This window comes from Sebastes fasciatus, chromosome 15 (genome assembly GCF_043250625.1).
Source record: "Sebastes fasciatus isolate fSebFas1 chromosome 15, fSebFas1.pri, whole genome shotgun sequence".
Taxonomy (NCBI): domain Eukaryota; kingdom Metazoa; phylum Chordata; class Actinopteri; order Perciformes; family Sebastidae; genus Sebastes; species Sebastes fasciatus.
Window position 1 is genome coordinate 28,940,381 of NC_133809.1, and position 20,556 is coordinate 28,960,936.

At 42.2% G+C, this 20,556-nt stretch overlaps 1 protein-coding gene across 1 annotated transcript in view; it reads left to right on the top strand.

Moving 5' to 3' along the window:
* Positions 1–20,556, top strand: part of LOC141752026 (protein PALS1-like) — a 30,696-nt gene that overhangs the window by 3,755 nt on the left and 6,385 nt on the right. Inside the window, exons 2-10 of the mRNA XM_074609770.1 lie at positions 12,280–12,591; positions 13,509–13,686; positions 14,266–14,366; positions 15,432–15,539; positions 17,559–17,636; positions 17,769–17,909; positions 19,342–19,503; positions 19,786–19,863; positions 20,000–20,183. Of these exons, the coding sequence (XP_074465871.1) occupies positions 12,403–12,591; positions 13,509–13,686; positions 14,266–14,366; positions 15,432–15,539; positions 17,559–17,636; positions 17,769–17,909; positions 19,342–19,503; positions 19,786–19,863; positions 20,000–20,183 (1,219 nt within the window). The 5' untranslated portion in view covers positions 12,280–12,402. The remainder of the gene's footprint in view (positions 1–12,279; positions 12,592–13,508; positions 13,687–14,265; positions 14,367–15,431; positions 15,540–17,558; positions 17,637–17,768; positions 17,910–19,341; positions 19,504–19,785; positions 19,864–19,999; positions 20,184–20,556) is intronic.

Consider the following 20,556-nt stretch of genomic DNA (forward strand, 5'->3'; position numbering starts at 1 on the left):
ACTCTTTGTCTTTCCACTGTGAAAAGTGACTGCTACCAAAATGATCCCAATGAAACCTGGTGTTGTCACATGTCAAACCCGTCTAGCATACTGCTGTTGCTATGGAATGTCTTTTTGATGAACGCTAGATGTTGGTTAAAAGTCTGTAAATACTGTAAAGTGTTTTGGTATGAGTTTATGTAGCTTCAGTATGCCACAGCATGAGGACTGTATGTGTAGAGTTTAACCTACAAGGGTGCGGTTTTTTGTTATGTTGTATTGTGGCATAATTATTAGTGGTTGATATGTTACTGACAGGTTTGGACTTGAGCCTAACTTAATGAATGACTTTGAAAAAAGAATTGAAGTATAGAGGGAGTTCCAATTTGATATTTCCCATTGCTTTTATCAGCAGCTGAGAAGTTATTACAGGTAGAGGGAAAAATAATATTTTATGCAGTGGGCAACCTCTGAAAAGTGAATTTTATTCAGTTCCTGTCCGGCTGTACTTAGCTCCACCCTCTCGTGTCACTTCTGGTTGCAAAAAAAAACAAGATGACGACGACCAACATGCCAAACTTGAGGCTTAAAAGCTGTAGTCCACAAACCAACAGGTGATGTCACGGTGACTATGTCCACTTCTTATATACAGTCTATGATTTTATGAAGTATGTGGTGCTACAAAATGATGAATATGTTTTTATAGGATAGGAGTAGGTTTTTTGATACATGGTAGGAATATCCAGCACCGTCCCTTCAGTTATATGCCGTCAGCTGCTGAGCTGCAGGTGCGTGTGGTTCATCATCTACAGTTGTATAGTCTGGGACAGTTTGTGAACACCCTGGTGCTCTGAAACTCTGAACTGACCTTTAGATGGGCTCTACTGCAGGTATGAGGTCACATCGCTCTGGTGATTGGGTCAAAGCTGACTTTTACGTACACACACTGGGAGCTAGTGAAGCAGAGAGGTGAGGACAGGCACATTGGGCCACAGGCCAGCAAAATACAGAAGTCCTCTGTTCTCTGGAATGCTCTCTCCATCACTTTCTCATTCTCACTCTGGCTCTCTGACCTGATTGGGACCCAAAGTTAGACTCCAAATGTGTCATCAAATCAGGGTTAGACTTCCACAGGGGCTGATATGGTCACCCGGTTAGTGTTGTCCACCTCAGATATGATGATGGTTCCTTCCTGGCCATGGCTAGTCAGTGTGCTTAATTGTAGTGAGCTGTTTGGGTATTTGTTAGCAGTTTCAGGATGTCAGTCGGTGAAACAATAAGTTGAGTGATCAAGTCATTTTAAGGAGCTACTTAGCCTGACTTTCAGTAGATTACTAAGTGTAAAAATGTTTTTTCTGAAGGTATTCCAGCATTAAAAAAAACAACATTTATATTGTTATTTAAACATCCCAACTAATGGTCATACAGCCAAATTAGAGCAGGTATTTACCGTGATATTTCTGAAGGGTGTGGTGCAATTGATAATTCCACAAATATGTTTCTATTACTTTTTATTGCACCATTACTTCATAGTTGAAAACTTTCCAACTTTAAGTACGTCAAACCTTTTTCAGGACATTGACGGAAGGTTATTGAAATCTCTCATCTATATTCATCTTTTCTAATTCAGTGCATCGTGAATTTCCTAAAATATTGTAACAGAAACCCAGCTTGTGTCTGTATTCCCCCTTCGCCCCCTCATTTAGGCTCTTTTTCTCTTTGTCTGGTACAGGGTGGTACAGCCCTTTTTAAGAATGTGAGTGTGTGTCTGTGTGTGTGTGCGTGCGTGTGTGTGTGTTTGGTGTGTATTGAGTGTGTATTGTTAAACACAAGATAAGAGGCAGCTCTGCTTCTGCTCCTGCTCAATGACATTCACAGTACACTCAGACTCACTGCTTTACTCACTCTTTGTGTCACATAATGTTGGTTGGTTTTCAAGAGTTGCAGGAACACTGCATCTTCTGCTATACATACTTTTAAATTGGCCATACATTGTATGGATTAAGCTCGATTTGAACCCAGAATTGGTTGCCCATGACTAATTTTAGAATCGGGCTGAATTCCTGCCAGAACCGTTGTCATTTAACGTGCAGTCTGAGGGGGGTCGTGACGTCTGATTAACTGTCAGAACGATCAACAATCTAATCTGGCTGTCGGACCATCGGCTACATTTCTGGGTGGTCAGAAACTCTGTTCGGTTGTCTGTCTGCAGTTTCAGCAGTTCCACGGTCCGATGTCCCGCATGACTGCTGTCAAAAGATCTGAAATAGACCGCTATGAGCTTGTTTTAATATTATTGGAGTACTATTTTACATGTTGTGGCTATAACTGTAGTCTTTACTTTGACTATGCTGTGACAAAATTAATATTAGATTCCCTGAAGAATAGACAGATCACATATTGGTAGCACTTTCTACCCTGCGTCTCCATGTTTTTCATATTTGTTTTCTTCTTGCTTTCTGATCATTGTAGAATTGTACAAATTAATGTTGGTACATTCCTCATTGGTCATCTTATTTGAATAAACTTTATTGGAATTGTAAATGGACACAGTTGATAGGGGGTTCCCTGTTTGAGTTAACTACAGACGTAGCATATAGTAAATGTTTAACCCAACAGGAAAGGGGTAAGTCGACCGAGGTTCTGCCGGATTCCAAACTTGCTCAACTGTTATTGGAGCACAGAGCGAAAAGGGGCGGGGTGGTCAATTGACATTCACAGCTCTGACTTGGCGATTATTTTCTCTGATCTCGCTATACCCGCGAATGATGTAGTAGATATTTTCCCCAGTGTTTCAAAACATTATTTTTCTTATTCAACTCGGGTAGCTTGTTAAATATCGTAGAGAAGCTGTTGACCACGGCAATCAGCTTTTCCTCTATTTTATGTTATCATGTAGTTTGATTTGTGTATTTTGAGTACTTCTATGTAGTTGAGCGGAGCAGAAAACAACTCTGGGGAATCACACAAACACACCTCGCCATGGATGTATACATCCATGATCCTCGCTCCTGGCTTCTTAGAGATCCCTCCTCGCTCCTCGATCCCAGCTCCTCCGAGCATAAATAAGAGCTTTGAGACGGTCTTCAAGATGGCAGACTAGGATTGTTGCGGCAGTTAGTGTAACACGGTGGTCACGCACACACCGATTACATTACATACCCACCGTCCCCACCGTCCCCACCGTCGTTTTGCTTTTCTTACAGAAATAAAACCAATTTAGTTCATTTTGGCGTATCAGCGCCGTGTAATCAATACATAGTCGGACGACGGACGCTACAACTCAGAGTAGCAGGAGTCATATTTCACACTCACACACACACGGGACGAGAGAGAGTTGACAGAGAAGACGATGCAAAGCGAAAAGCAAAAGCGCCTATTTGGCAATATTTCAGATTTTATCCCATGCTATAAGGGAACCATAACGTTAATGAGGTAATCGCTGTGAGGAGGACGGAGTGGTCACAGCCGGTGTGGAAACCTGCAGCCCCACAGTGAAAGCTGGACCGGAGAGGCCAGACACACTGCCACCTGACGTTAAAGATCAAAGTATGCGCGCTACACATATTGACCGTCATCTTTTCTTGTAAAATGTCCGGTGTAATCGGTAACACCGGTGTTGTCACAAGTTTATTAACCGGGGAGAAAATGTCCTCACTGTCACATTCCCATGGCGGACCAGAACGACTTCCAGTTCAAGCGAGGAGCCAGGAAATGTCAAATAAGCGACATGAGATGTACCCAAAGTTGAACCTTTCTCACATTCTGGGTGACCTTGAACACCATCCTGTCACACTCATGTTTGAGTCCCTGAACAGGGAGTTACAGTCTGAAAAAATTAGGACATTATTTTTCTCAGAACATTTGTATCTTAGTCCACAACTTCAGGCCAAATGGTAGCCATTTCTTTCATCAATTTATTTTTTCTTTAGGTTCGTGTTATGATTATGTAGCATATTATTTCAATGACAGTGTAAAGAAACAAATAATTTCAGTGTTTAAAAAGTCCTGAGAATATACATCCTCTGAATGTCTTCTGTGGTATAATTGATGTTACATGTCGGTTACAGCCTGTAGCTTGAAGGAGTAAAAACCCTTCGCTGGAAGAGCTTTTTGTTTCCTTTGAACTGTTGCCTCAGCAAGACACACATGCATACACACATTCATACATGCTCACCAGGGGGTAAGCTGTGGCAGCAGATGGTGTTGTGTGTTGGTGTCTGTGTCTGTGTGTGTGTGTGTGTACGGCGTGGGGGTTGTTATGTATGTTATGTTGTAGCTTATCAACCCTGTGTGTGTTTCTTTAGCAGCTCCTCAGATAAAGTCTTATTTAACTAGCCACTGGTCTGAGGGCAGAGATCCAGTAGGAAACAGCTGCAGGTCTTCATCAGCCGTAATATAAGCTTTTCCATCCAAAACCAAACCCAGCCTCATCCTTTCTCCCGCATCTACAGCACATTCAGCCAGAAACGGTGATCTTCAGAAGACCGCTTTCAGTCACAATGTATGGATCACTACTCAAAGTAGGTCATGGATCTGTTCCCGCTAGCTTTCCACATCATTTGAGCAATAGTATTTTAATGAGCCTGTCTCTGAGTAGGAGAACATACAGTACATGCATTCACTTAAGACACAGCGCCACTCTTAACCTGACTCAGTTTCCAAAAGGGTTAGTGCATACAAAACTACTGACAATTCATTTTAAACGCCAACTTTATCAAATGCACGTCTTTAAAGTATTCTTTTGTGTATGAAATCACATACTGTGTATTGAACCGTTTAACACATACACAAAAAAGCAGTGCTTGACAGTGTGACAATAAATCCTTCAACATTTTGATGCCACCACTTAATGTAAAGAGGTGTGCAGCCAATCGGATGCCTTTTTCTTAGCCATTACGCTTTGATGGGATTTTCCCTAAATAAGAGCGAGTGCAAGGTGGACAGCAGACACAGGCTGTGTATAACTGAGCCATGTCATTGTAATGTTAATGTAATTTGTGCTAATTTCAGACCCTGACCCGGTTACTCAGGTAACCACTCATGTCAACATCATAACTGGGATAGAATAACCCTGGAAACCATTAAGATGCTGGCTCTCTACCTATTAAACAGGTTACTGTGATATACCGTTTCTCACCATGTGCACAAACTTATGCCTGATTTATACTCCTGCGGCTGTGCGCCTATGCGTTCTGTGTGGACTGATGCGGGCACCTCGCGTGCATGCCAGGCATACATAGCACTGCGGCGGATTAGGCGCAGCGTGTAATTTCTTTTCAATTTGGACCCCAAATCCTTTGTCAGGCAGTCTTTGATGTATTTGGAAGGCGTGATTCAATAGTTCCATATAAGTTTGGCCCAACACAAATCCATGGCTGGAAGAAAAGAAATGGTAAAGTTGGATGATGAGGAGGAGCTCCTGTACCTAGAATTAATAAGGTTGTTGTTGTAACGGATGTGAGGTACTTGTCTGGACATGCCACCTCCCGGCTCTGATGTCCAGTCAAACTTTGCAGTGTCCGCGGTGTCCGGTGTGTAGTCACATTTTTCAGAAGGTGAAGGTCAAAGTCAACGCAATAATAACGCGTTAATGCAAATTTGTTTTAACACCACTAATTTCTATTAATCGCTAATGAAGTTAAATAAAGCTCCAAACTTGCGCTAAATTTTGGAGAGGAAAAGCTGTCATGTCCATTTTCAAAGGGGTCCCCTTGACCTTTGACCTCAAGATATGTGAATGTAAATGGGTTCTATGGGTACCAACGAGTCTCCCCTTTACAGACTTGCCCACTTTATGATAATCACATGCAGTTTGGGGCAAGTCATAGTCAAGTCAGCACACTGACACACTGACAGCTGTTGTTGCCTGTTGGGCTGCAGTTTGCCATGTTATGATTTGAGCATATTTTTATGCTAAATGCAGTACCTGTGAGGGTTTCTGGACAATATTTGTCATTGTTTTGTGTTGTTAATTGATTTCCAATAATACATGTATACATACATTTGCATAAAGCAGCATATTCGTCCACTCCCATGTTGATAAGAGTAAATATTTAAATCGATTGACAGCCCTAGTTATGGGTATATTTAAATTTCAACTTAGAGAAGAAAATTTGGCTGTCTAGTTAGATCATTTGTCAGTAGTGCCAAGGGTTCTTTCCCCTTTCAGGGAATGTAAGGGTTCTTGAAAAAGTCACAGAAAAGAAATGATCACGGTTTTAGGGCTCTGCACACCGACACTGGTGTCTTCAATTACTCCAACTGATTGGAGCTATTTTCAGGTGCAAGTTGGGTGGGACTTTACTTGAACTTTACTGACGTCACTTGCTGAGTCTAAATTCCATACACACTAATTCTAAGCAGGAGTTTTCTTGTAGACAAAGAAAGTTGTTCACATTAATTCAATGCTACTCAAAAACACATTGTGTGTATCATTGAAGACTGAACAGCATGTTGAACACATTTCCTTCCTCAAAACATTTTGAATGTTTTAATCCTGCATTCATTTTGCTAACCTGCCGTCTGCTTCTTCCTAGTTAGTTAGCTAGTTGCTGCTGCCGACCATACACTGACACATCTAAATGGAATGCAGCCACCATTATTGTTATCAATCACCTGTGCTGTTCCTACTGTGACATGTTAAAATGTCTGCTGTTAAAAAGGTTAGTACATTCTGTGTACAATTAGTATGTAGTATGGAATTAGGACACAGCAGCAGTTTGATATCTGACAGTGCATGCAAATACATATTGTATCATTCAATATGTGAATGATAGGCATTAAAATACCTTTTTAAGTTGGGCTTTCTGGAACCTAATGATAACCCAGTTTCTTCCCCCATGTTAAAACTCACCAACTGTTGCTCAGTTAAATAGAGGTTCATGTTTTTACCAGTTCATTTCGGTCAACAGCGGATTTCAAAGCTTCACATCTACAGCTTTAAATGAATTAGGTGCTAACCAGTTACTAACCCATGGTCCTGGTCCATGTACATGTTTCCAGTGGTTATCATCACATGCTTATCCCAGGCTGTTTGTATCTGTTTTTAGTAACTATAGTAATCCATCAGGATGATTTCCAGTCCTTTGTTATCCCTACTGTGTGCTGAACCTCTCATAGTGATGTTAGCAGGTTAATGTTTGTTGTTCTAGGAGGAAGGCTAGCCCTCCAGAGGATGTGCTTAAATCCTCCTGCACTCACACACCGACTACTCATGCCTTTATCACTGCTTTGTATGTAGTTGTAGCCCCCTCCACGCTACACACACAGATATTCCAAATATTGAAATTAGACTTTTGTATACATATTTTTGTGTGTATATACATATACACACAAAACCTATACAAACATATATACAATTGTGTATAATATGATTGTTTTAAATTATAGTGTAAATAGAAAACTTTGGTTATACGGTAAATGAGGGTAGTGCAAAAGGTAGTGGTACGGTAGGGCTGGGCAATATATTGATATTCTATCGATATCTGGATATGAGATTTACACCGGACATTTTACAAGGAAAGACGGCGCTCAATCTATGTAGAGCGCTTACTTTGATCTTTGACGTTGGATGGTGTGTGTGTCTGACCACTCTGGTAGAGCTTTCGCTGTGGGGCCGCCGGTTTCCACCTGGTGCCGCCAAGCACACCGGCTGTGACCGTCCTCCGCACTGCGATGGCATCATTAACGTTATTGTTCCCTTATAGTATTGGGTTTAAATCTGAATTATTGCCAGATAAGCACTTTTGAATTTCGCTTTGACACCAAATCCTCCGCCATCGTCTTGTCTGTCAACTCTCTCTCGTCCAGTGTGTCTGAAATCGGACTCCTGTTATGCCCGGTTCAGACTACACGATATCAGCCCGATTAAAGCCCGAGACGGCCGTCGTAGGATGTCGACTCGGATCGGGAACGATAAATGAGTGTCATGTGCGACAATGGATCGTTTTATCTTGTGTAGTGTGTCATAGTACACGACAACCGACGCCGCGTCTGGGATGCCTCACGACCTCCTGACAGAAAGTCTAGCATGTTTGATTTTTTTTTTTGCTTTCCACGACGTGTTTGGTCATGGCCATGAATTTGACCGGCTGAGCACAGACGCACGCAGCTGTAAACAGAAGCACATGGCTACTTATTATGCAGAATGATGTCATCAGACCTTCCCGGCGCAACTGCTGCCGGACCTTGCAGTAAGATATTCAATCTTGGTTGTGTCGGAGTAAAAATCACCACCGCCGTTGCGTCTTTGCATATGGAACATCCCGTTGCGCGCCGGCTTTCGCTTCTCCCTGTGAATTATTGTTTTATTGTTCTCCCCTGGAGCCTCGTGGGCCCCTTTACATGGTCGAGCCCGGGGGTTTGAGCCTTGGTAAGCCCGTATATTAAGACGGCGGTGCCGGTAGAGTGTGTATTGTCAGAACGGGACCGACGTGTAGTCTGTCATGTGTAGCGGCCAAGTCACGACAAGAATTTCTGACTCTCAATCGTCTAATCCGACATAGTGACCATCGTAAAATATCGTGTAGTCTGATCCTGGCATAACTCTGTGCTGAGATTCTGTACGGACTAACTACCACGGCAAGCCTATATAAGACTAAATATCGTATTAGATATCAAAGTATCGTAATGTGGCATAAGTGTTGTCTTTTCCTGGTTTTAAAGGCTGCATTACAGCAAAGTGATGTCGTTTTCTGAACTTACCAGACTGTTCTATTATTTGCCGTTATCCACTTAGTCATTAAATCCACTTTACTGATGATTATTTATCATAAATCTCATTGTCTAAGTATTTTGTCAAAGCACCAATAGACAACTCTACAATATTGTCGCAATATTGCTATTGAGGTATTTGGTCAAACATATAGTGATATTCGATTTCTCTATATTGCCCAGCCGTATGGTATGGTAATGTGCCAAACCAGCATAACAGAAAGTTCCAGGTCATGTATATATGGTGGAGTGCGGACGATGAGGTTGCACGCTTGCTTTGCTTCCATTCACCTGCTGCTCAGTCTAGTGTCTGCATTTAAATGTTTGCTTGGTTAAGTCTATTTCGGAGACTTAAGCTTGAAAAAAAATATCTTTTGACCTCCATATAAACTTAACATTTCCAGACAGAGAAGACTGGAAAGTATTTTAGGGCACAGACTTCAATAGTTTTGGACTTTGTCAATCCAAAATGTTTAATATATTCCATGTTTTTTTTATATTATTATTATTATATAATAATAATCCTTTTATAAAGTTTGATTACAGAAGAATAAAACTTCTTTGGAACCAAGAGTGAAGATATTAATAAACTTTGAAAAAGAATAAGGGCTTTCTATGGTGTAGCGGTGTTAATTGATAATGCGCAGAGGTAATCGGAGAGACTGCATATGAGAAGTGAAGGGACTGAGCTAAGTCCCATTTCTAATAAAAGGACAATATTCCAGCCTTAAGGTAAAAGTAGCCCAACATGAATTTCCGGAGGATTGCTCAGTGATTTTATTGCTGTCTCCTGGTGGGATAGACATATTTGTCTGCTGGACCTGAGACATCCACAGACAGCTTTGGCAGTGGAAAACAAGCTTGTTGTTTATACTGATATTTGTTACTGTTGATGTATGCTTATAAAGGATGATGATGATGATGTGAAATGGCAGGCAAATGATAGTTTAACATAACAAATATCTAAAAAATGTTCCCCTGATATCCTAAGATCCCTTAGACCTTGTCAAACTTGACAACATAAACACTCTAAATGGGCCCCTTTGTATTACTTGTTGCGATGTTTGTTAATGCACTAGCTGACAGGAAGTAAACTTGGACCAAAGCTGTTGCCCTAGTAACAGAATGGCAATGAAAAGAGCTATACCAGGGGTCTCCAACCTTTTTTCCTCTGAGAGCTAGTTTGACAACATGAAAGTGACCGAGAGCTACACATAGCGCCACAAAGTTGTACATCGCCAATAGCAGACATTAATTTCTCTCTTACTTTCATGGTCCTTTAATAACATTGCAGCCACCGCAGTCATCGCTTCTATGACAATCCCGCCATAGGTGAAGGGCTTTTTGTTTCATTAGGATGTGCGCCACTAAACGAAGCCTCTGCTGCAGCGTTGGCCTTCTTCGTCGGTTTGGTAAACAGAGACTGTCGTCTTTTAAGCGTTGTTTTCAGCTCCTTTACCTTCGCCGTTCGTAAACTGCTACCAGCCGTGAAGTTCCGTGAAAAGTTGCCGTGGACTTTGGTGAAGTGGCGGTCGACGTTACATCTTTTACCGACTGACACGCTCGCACCGCAAATGAGACACACACATTTGTCATTACACATTCCTCATTAAAATAGTATATTTTCTAGCTTTCTGTTGGCCTGGCTATTTTCTGCGGCTATTGTCAAATCCAGTGTACGCTTGCTGGTCTGCTAACATCGCCTAATGTTACCGCGTCGTTGATGTCATGAAATTGAAAGCAGCGTAACTTGGTTAATTGTTTGATTGGCAAATAATCATTTTGTGTCAGAACGGGGCGCAATGTCTTTGAATTTGATTGGATAGACATTTAAACTGGTTTACAATGTGACTTTGTGTTATCAAATGTATCTCCATATTCTTGTAACCTTTAGTGAGCCATCAGACACAGGTAGCGAGATACTGGTAGCTCGTGAGCTACTTGTTGGAGACCCCTGGTCTATACACTGTGCGATAACGCCAATCTTTCAGCTTCATTACAAGTCATGTCTGATAAAATCATGGTCGCAGTACAATATGTAGTTTGAGGCATTTCAGGCTGTGCAATAAACATCACAGCTCTACGATGTAAATAGAAAAAAAATGCAAAATATTCTGTGAAAGATTAAGTCAATTTGATATTTAAAAAAAACTAAAAACCTTTGGCCATAAGTACAGCTCCGATTAATTCAAAAACAACACTTGCAAAGCTCTTAGTCGGCCATCAGTATGTTATTGGGATTTCACCATGTGTGTTACCTGTCACCTGGGACAGCCCAAACTATAATTATAGTGGTGGTGCTCTGGTTCCAGTTGACTGGATTTGTGTCGATGCTGATAATGCTGATTGGTCCCAACACTTCTAGGCTTCATGGTGATCCGTGCACAAATACTGAGAATGCAAGAGTAGTGTGTTTTGATCACACGGGCATACGCACACACACACACACACACACACACACACACACACTCACACACACTCCCTTCCCCCATCAGTGGAATTTTGTTCCCAGGTCCTGCCTGGCATTCCTCACTGCTGCATCATGGGACCTCTGTCGTGTGTGCGTGTGTGTGTGTGTACAGTCCTGCTGGTAAGAGATAGCATATCAACATGCTGTTGTTATTGTGGCACTGAAAGATAAGACATCCATCCGTCTCACCTGTTTATTTTTACCCTGCTGTGTCTCTCTCTCTCTCTCTCTCTCTCTCTCTCTAATCATTTCTACCTTGCTTGCCCTCTCTTGTCCCACCCTCTATTTTCTCATCCATCCATTCTTCCCTCCCACCACCTCCCTAGTGTGTGTGTGTGTGTGTGTGTGTGTGGCAGGGGGACCACCCTGCTGCTGACAAAGTCGTTGTCATGGTTATGGGTGTAGAGTGGGGGGTTGTGATGACGTTGTCTCTGAACTACTAAAGAGAAAGAGGTAGGGATGACTAAGATGGAGAGAAAGTGACTGTGTCATAAATAGTGTAGTGTAGTGAGAGAATTATGACCTGTTTAACTTCAGAACAAAAACCGGTATGCAAACGGTAATAAACGAGTGGAAGTTGAAGTACATGGGATTTTTCGTTTTACTTTTTTTTTTTTACAGTGGTATCGAGAATCGTGAAATTTCACCGGTATTGGTATCGATTATGACATTTTGCAGTATCATTGAAGTCTTCCTGTCAGTAACCATAACCAGTTAGTAAGTTAATACAGCACTTAACTAGTTAAGTAATTAGCTAGCACATACTGTAGATCAGTCAGTCCACCAGTCAGTTGTGTGGTTTGCTTTAAGCGTTAGTGTTGAGCACAATGTTTTAAAGCCACTTTTTTTTAACACAAACCTTGTTTGTTGTGGAACACTGAACACTAATTCATCCTGTGTTCGACCAATCATACCAGCGTTGGTTACTGGTAAATAGACACCTGATAGTCACCATTCAGGAGACCTGGGTCTGATAGTGTAAACTCCACTGCTGAATGGGTATAAGGACACCTCCTCTTACTACGGGGCGGTCTTTTAATCCATGTTGGAGGAATGTTGGGATGCAGAATGTCACCAACTAAATTAATGACATCATCTTTCTGCTTTCTCCACAGGTGACGGTATCATGGCCGCCCCGTTTACTGAGCTGCCTTCCTAGAGTTGCCTGATATCTAGATATACACACCTTCACATCCCTCCAGTCCACACAAACACACTTTTGACTCTGTGTGTGAGGGATGACAACCTCCCATCTGAACGGCCATGTTGCTGGGGAGGGAGGAGGAGGAGGAGGAGGAGGAGGAGATGAAGAGCTGAGGGGAGGACAGCAACACCGGGAAATGGCCGTCGACTGTCCGGGAGATCTGGGGAGTCGGACGCTACCAGTCCGACGGTCTGCACAGCTGGAGAGGATACGACAGCACCAGGTATGTACACACACACACATACAGACTTGTGCTTTACTGTACTTGTGCTTATTTTACTCCACATTAAAGCTACAACAAACATGTAAGTCATATTTATTCATAAAGTCCATTTAGGAACAACCGATGCTGATTAATTTGCTGTACTAACAAGTACAAAACTGGAATGGAAACAGAAAAATAGAGTACAAATAAAAGACCAATGTGCTTTGTCACAGTCACCACCATGTGCCAGCACAATCCGCATATCTTTGCGCTAGCTGACTTCACAAGAGCTAACAGCAGCGGTAGACTGTAACCAAGTACATTTACTCAGGTGCTGTACTTAAAGGTGGGTTGCAGTGCTGTTCAAATACATTTTTACTATACCCCCGTGACAACGTAGTCAGGGATATACAGCGCTCCACGTGTCCCTCCGCCCGTTCGCGTGTCACACTTTCGTTTCCGGAGCAGAACACGGAAACTATTTAACTTAGGAACTTCAAATTTGGTATGATGGTTGACAGTGTGGTCTAGTTGTGCCTTTTGGGGGTGAGAAGTCCAGGGTGACCAAAATTGTTGATGTTTTGTCCAAAAACTGACTTTTTTTCGACCTCAATTTCGTTTCTGGAGTAGAACTCAAACTCTTGTCTTCTACTGACTTTATCCTGAGGAAGGTGGGCTAACAACAAGCTAGATTGAGCTCAATAGACTAATTCCATTAGTTCCAAAAGGGCAAAACCTTTGGCCCTACTTTAGTAGGGGTCAAGCAGTGAGCGGGGGTATGGGAGCCATGCTCACTTTTGCCTTGTTTGTTATATTAGTTGAAATCCTCTTTACATCCTGACAACAATCGATAAATCAAATGCTCTTCCTCATCAAATGGTCCATTCATAGATTCAATTGTATTTTCTATCTATGATGCATGTATTTGTCCATAGGAGGATCTTCGTCGTCGTAGAGAGGAGGAGGGTCGGCAGCTGGACCTGAACGCCTCGCTCAGACTCAGGAAGCTCTCCCAGCATCCCCACATCGGCATCGACAACCCCACATTCCTGCAAGACTCTTACACATCGCAGCAGCAAGCACTTGGCAGCCAGCACACACACACACTGCTGGGTAAAACACACACACACAAACACACACACACACACACACACACACACACACACACACACACACACAGATGAGAGTAGAATTGCAGATCACTGATGTCGTAAAGGAAGGAATAAAGAAGTAGTGGTGAGAGGGACGCTCAAACTTTAAAGATCATTTGAAAAAAAATGAAGGGATGAAGAAGAGTAAAAAGGAGTGGAGGGTGACAGTGAAGAGATGGAGAGGGAGAAAGCTGGCTGGGAGGGAAAGGAATGTAAGGAAGACATGTCTGCCGTTAGGGAGGGAATTCCTCAGGGAGGGAGAGAAGGACACGAGAGGCTCTTGAGGGGCGACTTAATTAAAACCTTGTTAGGGGCGGTGATGTTGACACACTCACACAAACAGGAACACAACATGTAAAGCCCTGACTAAGAAATGAGATGCAGTCCCTCACACACACACTTTAGTCTGAAGCCAGGACAAGCAGGCTGTCTTCTGCCATCATCTGACAGTAAAGTAAATCTTTTACCGTCTTTTCTCTTGTGTCGGTTGATATGTAAAGGTCAAAGGTTATTCATGTGAATGCATGTGTTTTTCTTGCAGAGTTGGAGGAGTTGCTGCTGTCACTGAAGCAGGTCCGGGGCTGCCTGTCCGACCAGCAGAGTCAGAATGACATAGAGCTGGTTCTTACACTACTAAACAAGGTAATATAAAGGGAATTAGATGGAGAGAGAGCTTCGAGTCGATATGTAATCGTGGTATTTTTCAAGACTTTCTGGCCTCAGATGTAGAAGGGATTTACAAAGACGGTGTGGTGTCGTCACCGCTGTCTGAGCTGGAGGAGCCATGACAACAGGGGCCTCACAAGATTCCCCGAGTTGGAATGAAGGCTTCAGTATTTGGGGGGTGGGGGGGCTATACTGAAACACAGTTTAAAGCCCTGTTTCCACCCTAGGAACTTTCCCCCGGAACTACAAACCTTTTGAGGAACTCGTTGCGTTTCCACCGCAGGGACCAGGGTCTAAATTAAGTTCCGGGGACATTTTATGGTGCCTTTTTATCCCCCAAAAAAGCCCCTGATCGTGGGGTAGTATTTTCTGAAGGTACCGGAACTTTCGGGGTAGAGTTTGGAGGGATGACCGTCGCTGATTGATGAAACACACACACACAGCGCCGCTGCTTCAACTGTACCGCTTCATTCATAAACAAGAAAGTACTCTATTATTGATTTTAGGACGAGGAGAGGACATGTTTCTTTGTTTGATAACATTGAAAGTAATGTTATGCTCTGCTGTCGGCCTACCGACGCATAGAAGAAAAAAAAAGACAGAGAAAAATAGAGAGAGAGAGATTGTGAGGCGAGTGGAAACGTTACAAGAGGGAGACAGTGTGATGGTGTTGTGAATGAGAGAAAGAAAAGTTATTTTCTGATTGTTTCACAGCGGTTAATGCTCTAAAGCAGAAATAAATAACCATCAAACATATTTGTCCACTCCCATGTTGTTAAGAGTATTAAATACTTGACCAATCTCCCTTTTAAGGTACATTTTGAACAGATAAAAAAATGTGTGATTAATTTGAGATTAAATATTTGAATCGGTCGACAGCCCTAGTATGAACATTTAGATGGTATTAGATTTTCATTGCACTTTGATATCACTTTTTAACAACGTCATTTGTAAATGCAGGTATAGTGATGTGGGGGGACATGTATATACTTTATGTGTGAGCTCCAGTTGAGTAAAATCAGGTTTTTGTCCCTCCTTTAGTCTGACTTCCAGTCAGCGCTGAAGATCCATAATGCAGTGGCCACCAGCATGCACCGACCCTCTCCTCCATACCCACACACAAACCAGGCACTTCAGCTGGCCATGGAGGTACATCCACATTTATTTGATTTAACATCTTACCTTGTTTAATTCCTTGACAGTTCTTGTTGCATCATGTTCATCTGACAGAAAGCTAACACACACACACAGCCCAGGTCAGCAAGTGTGTGCTGTAATAACGAGGTTGGAGACAGAGCAGCTCTGTTCAGCATCAATTAGAGCTGTGTGCACACAGCACAGCACAGCACACACACATTCCTCATATTTTTAAACAACAGCCTGTTTAATTAATGCTACCGATGTCAGAGAGAGAGAGAGAGAGAGAGAGAGCCGAAGCTGTTAGACTAACTGAAATGTTTTAAAGCAAAGTAGAGAATCTACCTCTGTAAAGGTAGATCTTTCTATGGGCGACTGACTACCAGATGACACCAGGCTGATGATAACCAGTTCAAGTGAAGCCAACATCCAGGATGCTAGTTCGATCAGTGCTGCAATTATTTTTCTGCCCCAGTGTTGAGTTGGCTAGCTGTAAAAGCTATTCATGGCTCATTTCAGTGGAATCTCATTAAAGAGCAGCACATTATTTCTGCTCCATGTTGGCATCTCTGCCCTGCTTTTGGCTTTAAAAGAAAAGCTTTCACTCTCAGAAACATGTTCCTTTGTCAACAATGAAGTGGAAAAGAAATGATAGAAATAAAAACAGTCACTGTGGGCAGGACGATTTGAGGCACTCAAAATACCCTCCCATAGTTCAAGTCTAGCTCATAGTTAGGCCCTCTCAGCTTTAGATTAGATCAGGCCAGGTGCAGATTGAAACCATTTTAAATCCTTACTACACATTTTGAAATTAGTAACAAACTTCACAGATTTTCTCCTCTCTTTTCACACACATTCTCACGTGACAATTTGGGCCTCATTCACCAACCGTTCTTAAGAAGAAATTTCCTCTTAAAACCCTCTTATGCAGTTTTCACGAAGATTCTGACATTCACCAATGTTTTCTTTTGGGCTGTCCTCGACATGAGTTTCTCCACAAAGAATCACACAAAAGCTCCACTTAGAACCTTGTGTTTGCCAGAGATGTGCTCAGAAGGTTTTTTTATTTTACAAATAAGTCACTCAGCATGAAAAAAACATAAAAAGCAACTAATCGACTAAGACCAAAACGACTGATTAGTTGACTAATCGGCTAATTATGCCAGGATCAGACTACACAATATATTTTTGACGGTTACGATGGTCACTCTGTCAGATTAGACCATTGAGTGTCATAAATTCTTGTCGTGACTTGGCTGCGACACATGACAGACTACTTAATAACTTTTCTTTTCCATTTCTGTGTGTGCAGTCTCATGCCCTTTTATGTGGATTAGGATCAACTGACACACGCTTTCAATTTACAAGGACGTAGACTTTTCTTAGGACCCTTCTCAAGAACCAATTTAAGGAAAACGTTATGAAGATATTGGTAAATGAGGCCCATTATTACTAAATAGCAGAAGATGTATATAATTTAGAGCAGTCCCTGCCACATTTCAACAAGCTTTAGCTCCATGTTACCCATCAAATACATTGTCATTCCAACATGTTGTCTCCTTGTGGTTGTTATTTTAAAACTCCTCTCTTCTTCCTTGTTTACTTGTGTCTCCATGATGAGCCTGTCAACTACCAGAGTTTATCCAAATTTAGTTTAAGTTTTTGTGGTGGCTGGGATTGTCCTCCAGTTCTTCAAGAGAGTTAAGACCTTGTTTTAGATTGGATCCCCTTTTCCTGGCATTGATACAGACCAAGGCCCCAGATCAGATTACTCTTTCGATTATATTTAATAGGGAATGAATTGAACTCAATTCTTTGTGATCTGAGCCCAGCTTTAGATGAACCCATCATTATTTTTGTAGGGATTTTGTTTCAATATACAATACAATATAATGAGAAAAACAATCACTTACTGCAAAATGACTGTTATGTTCAGTTGTTTTGTCTGCAGTTGCTAGTCATAATATGTTATTGCTGTTGTATAATTTCTCGTGGTGATGCCAATGATGTCTTATGTTGCCATGGTTCCAGGCCAGGAATCTCATCCAGTCAAGTCAGAACAAAGATGGACTCGAACTCCACACCCTGCTGTCAGACACACACATCCAGGTAGAGACACACACACATTATGTATTAGCAAATTAACACAAGAATCCTGTAGTGACTGCCATTGCTCCAGTCCTATAGCTGAGTTGTGTGTGTGTGTGTGTGTGTGTGTGTGTGTGTGTATGTGTTTTGCAGTCTTTGCTCCTGGCCCACGACAGCATAGCAGAGACAGAAATGCAGCCTGAGCCGCTGCCAGCCCAAGGAGAAACACTGACCCAGTGGGGAGGAGAGACTGTCAAGATAGTTCGCATAGAGAAAGCCCAGGACATACCACTGGTAAGACCAACACATGAGAAGGCAGCTCGATAGAAAGCTGATATCCTACCACATTCACAGTTCAGCTGTTATTCCACTAGCTTTAATTGCTCAGGGTCATTACTGATAGAGGGTCGACTGGGGTCTTTCTGTGTGGTGATCGCATGTTTTCCCACTGCCTGCTAGGGTGTCCTCCCACAGTCAGGCTAGGTTTGACTCTAAATTACCCGTACTGTAGGTGTGAATGGTAATGTGCCCATATATGGTAGCCCTGTGATGGGGTTAGGGTTAGTGTCCACCTGCCTTTTGCCCACTGTGTGCTGGAATCAGCTCCAGCCCCTTCCTGACCCAGCACTGGATAAGTAGGTATAGATTATGGACAGATTAATAAACAAAACCCCTCTATGAATCCACTATGGGGGGACGCTCCGTACGGAGTCTCAGCTCAGAGCAGCAGGATTCAGATTTCACACACACGGGATGAGAGAGAGCTGACAGACAAGACGATGGCGGAGGATTTGGTGTTAAAGCGAAAAGCGAAAACGCCTATTCGGCAATAGTTCGGATTTAAACCCAAAGCTATGAGGGAACCATAACATTAATGAGTTAATCTCCGTGCGGAGGGCGGAGCGCTCACGGCCGGTGTGCGTGGCACACGTCCCTGAGCAAGAGCTCAACTGGAGAGGCCAGACACACCGCCACCCGACATTAAAGATCAAAGTAAGTGCTCTAGATATATTGAGCATCATCTTTTCTTTTAAAATGTCCGGTGTAATCGGTAACATCGTGGTTGTCACCAGTTTATTATTTTGGTGGGAAAATGTCCTCTCTGTGACATCCCTTGTATGTATCCAGTGAAAAGAATTTATTCCGGTCTGAAATGATGTTATGAATGCCCTATCTCAGATAAAATCAATGAATCAATACATAGGCATACAAACACTGTGATTTATTCCCATTGAGCTGACATGAAAACTATGTTGGTTCAGTAAATGTCTGCCGTCAGTCAGCCTGGTGAGGGCAGGTTAGCGAGCTGCTGTCTGATGGGCAGAGACGTTTACAGAAGACGGAGTCGGCGTGGATTGGATGACAGAACGCTAACGCGCCACTCGCGTCTCGCTTACGCCTCACAATTAGACTGATGGGATATTGAAAATGTCAGCAGTAGTTGAACTGATGATAGCACAAATAGATATATTATTTGCCCTCTTTTGAATACTATGCTTTGTTTTTTTTGCTTTCTGTAAAGCTTTTTAAATTTTCCTTCAGGACATGTGCTCTATAATTTATGTGTTTGTAAATGATTAGATTTCATTGAGTAGAATCTCTGATTATTTTCAGTAAAGTACCAGCTTTTTCTCTCCTGGGGGCCAATGTACTGTAAATAACATGCTGTAAATAACACAGGCATGCAGCCATGTCATTCCACTGCGTTTCTGTACGTGTTACGCAGGGGGCAACCGTTCGAAACGAAATGGAAAGCGTAGTGATCAGTCGAATTGTTCGAGGTGGAGCAGCTGAACGGAGTGGACTTTTATCAGAAGGAGATGAAATACTGGAGATCAACGGCATAGAGATCAGAGGGAAAGATGTCAACCAAGTCTTTGACATTCTTGTAAGTATATCCACATGCACGCAGTTAACACAGTGATAAATACTATCACTGGGTGGTAACATAGAGGGATTCATGTAATAAATTAGTATTTCAATTTGATTTGTGTCAAGATGATTATTTGTAGAATAGTTTCCTTTGTATCGATGGCCGTATTCTCTGATACTTTCACTACATGGAGCAGCAAAAACAGTATACAGTATATACTAGTCACTTACAGTCCAGGTGTTGAAGACAAGCTGATAACTAACAAGTGCTCTCTTTGTATCTGTGTGTTTGTGTCAGGCGGACATGCACGGCCTCCTGACCTTTGTGCTTATTCCCAGCACTCAGAGCAAACCTCCTCCTGTCAAAGAGTCTGTGGTGAGTGCTGCATCGCCGACATCTGAGGATGGCTTGTGGATGAGCAAAAAAATCTGTCAAAGAACAGTGTTAAAAAGTGTTGACAGAAATGAGGTTTGATTTTTTTCCCCCTGTTGGTCTTGTGTTTCTCCTCCAGGTCCACGTGAAGGCACATTTCGACTACGACCCGTCAGATGACCCCTATGTGCCGTGCAGAGAGCTGGGCTTGTCTTTCCAGAAAGGAGATATTCTCCACATTATCAGCCAGTCAGACCCCAACTGGTGGCAAGCTTACAGGGATGGAGATGAGGATAACCAGCCACTGGCTGGACTTGTACCAGGTACTTCAGTCTGTCCATTCATCCGTTTTGTTTTTTTTTGTCTTGGGTGTTTTTGTTTGAGCATTTGAAGACGAGTTTACACTAGACTTTTTTTTTTAGGGCCAATTTGGCTGTTAATATTCCAGAATTCATCTACCGGTCATATGTTTTAAATAGACATATAATAGCCGAAATTTGACATAACGTGAAAATAAGTTAAATGAAGAAGCTGTCTGAAAAATAAAATAATTGGCTGGTCTTCCGAATTCCACATTTGTCAAATTCAAAATAGTGTTTTGTGGCTCGTAGGGCTGTAGTCTACCGAATAGTTTGAAGGTTCATTCATAACGTTGACGTTCAAATTATTATTAATAACTTCTAATCTTCTCTTAAT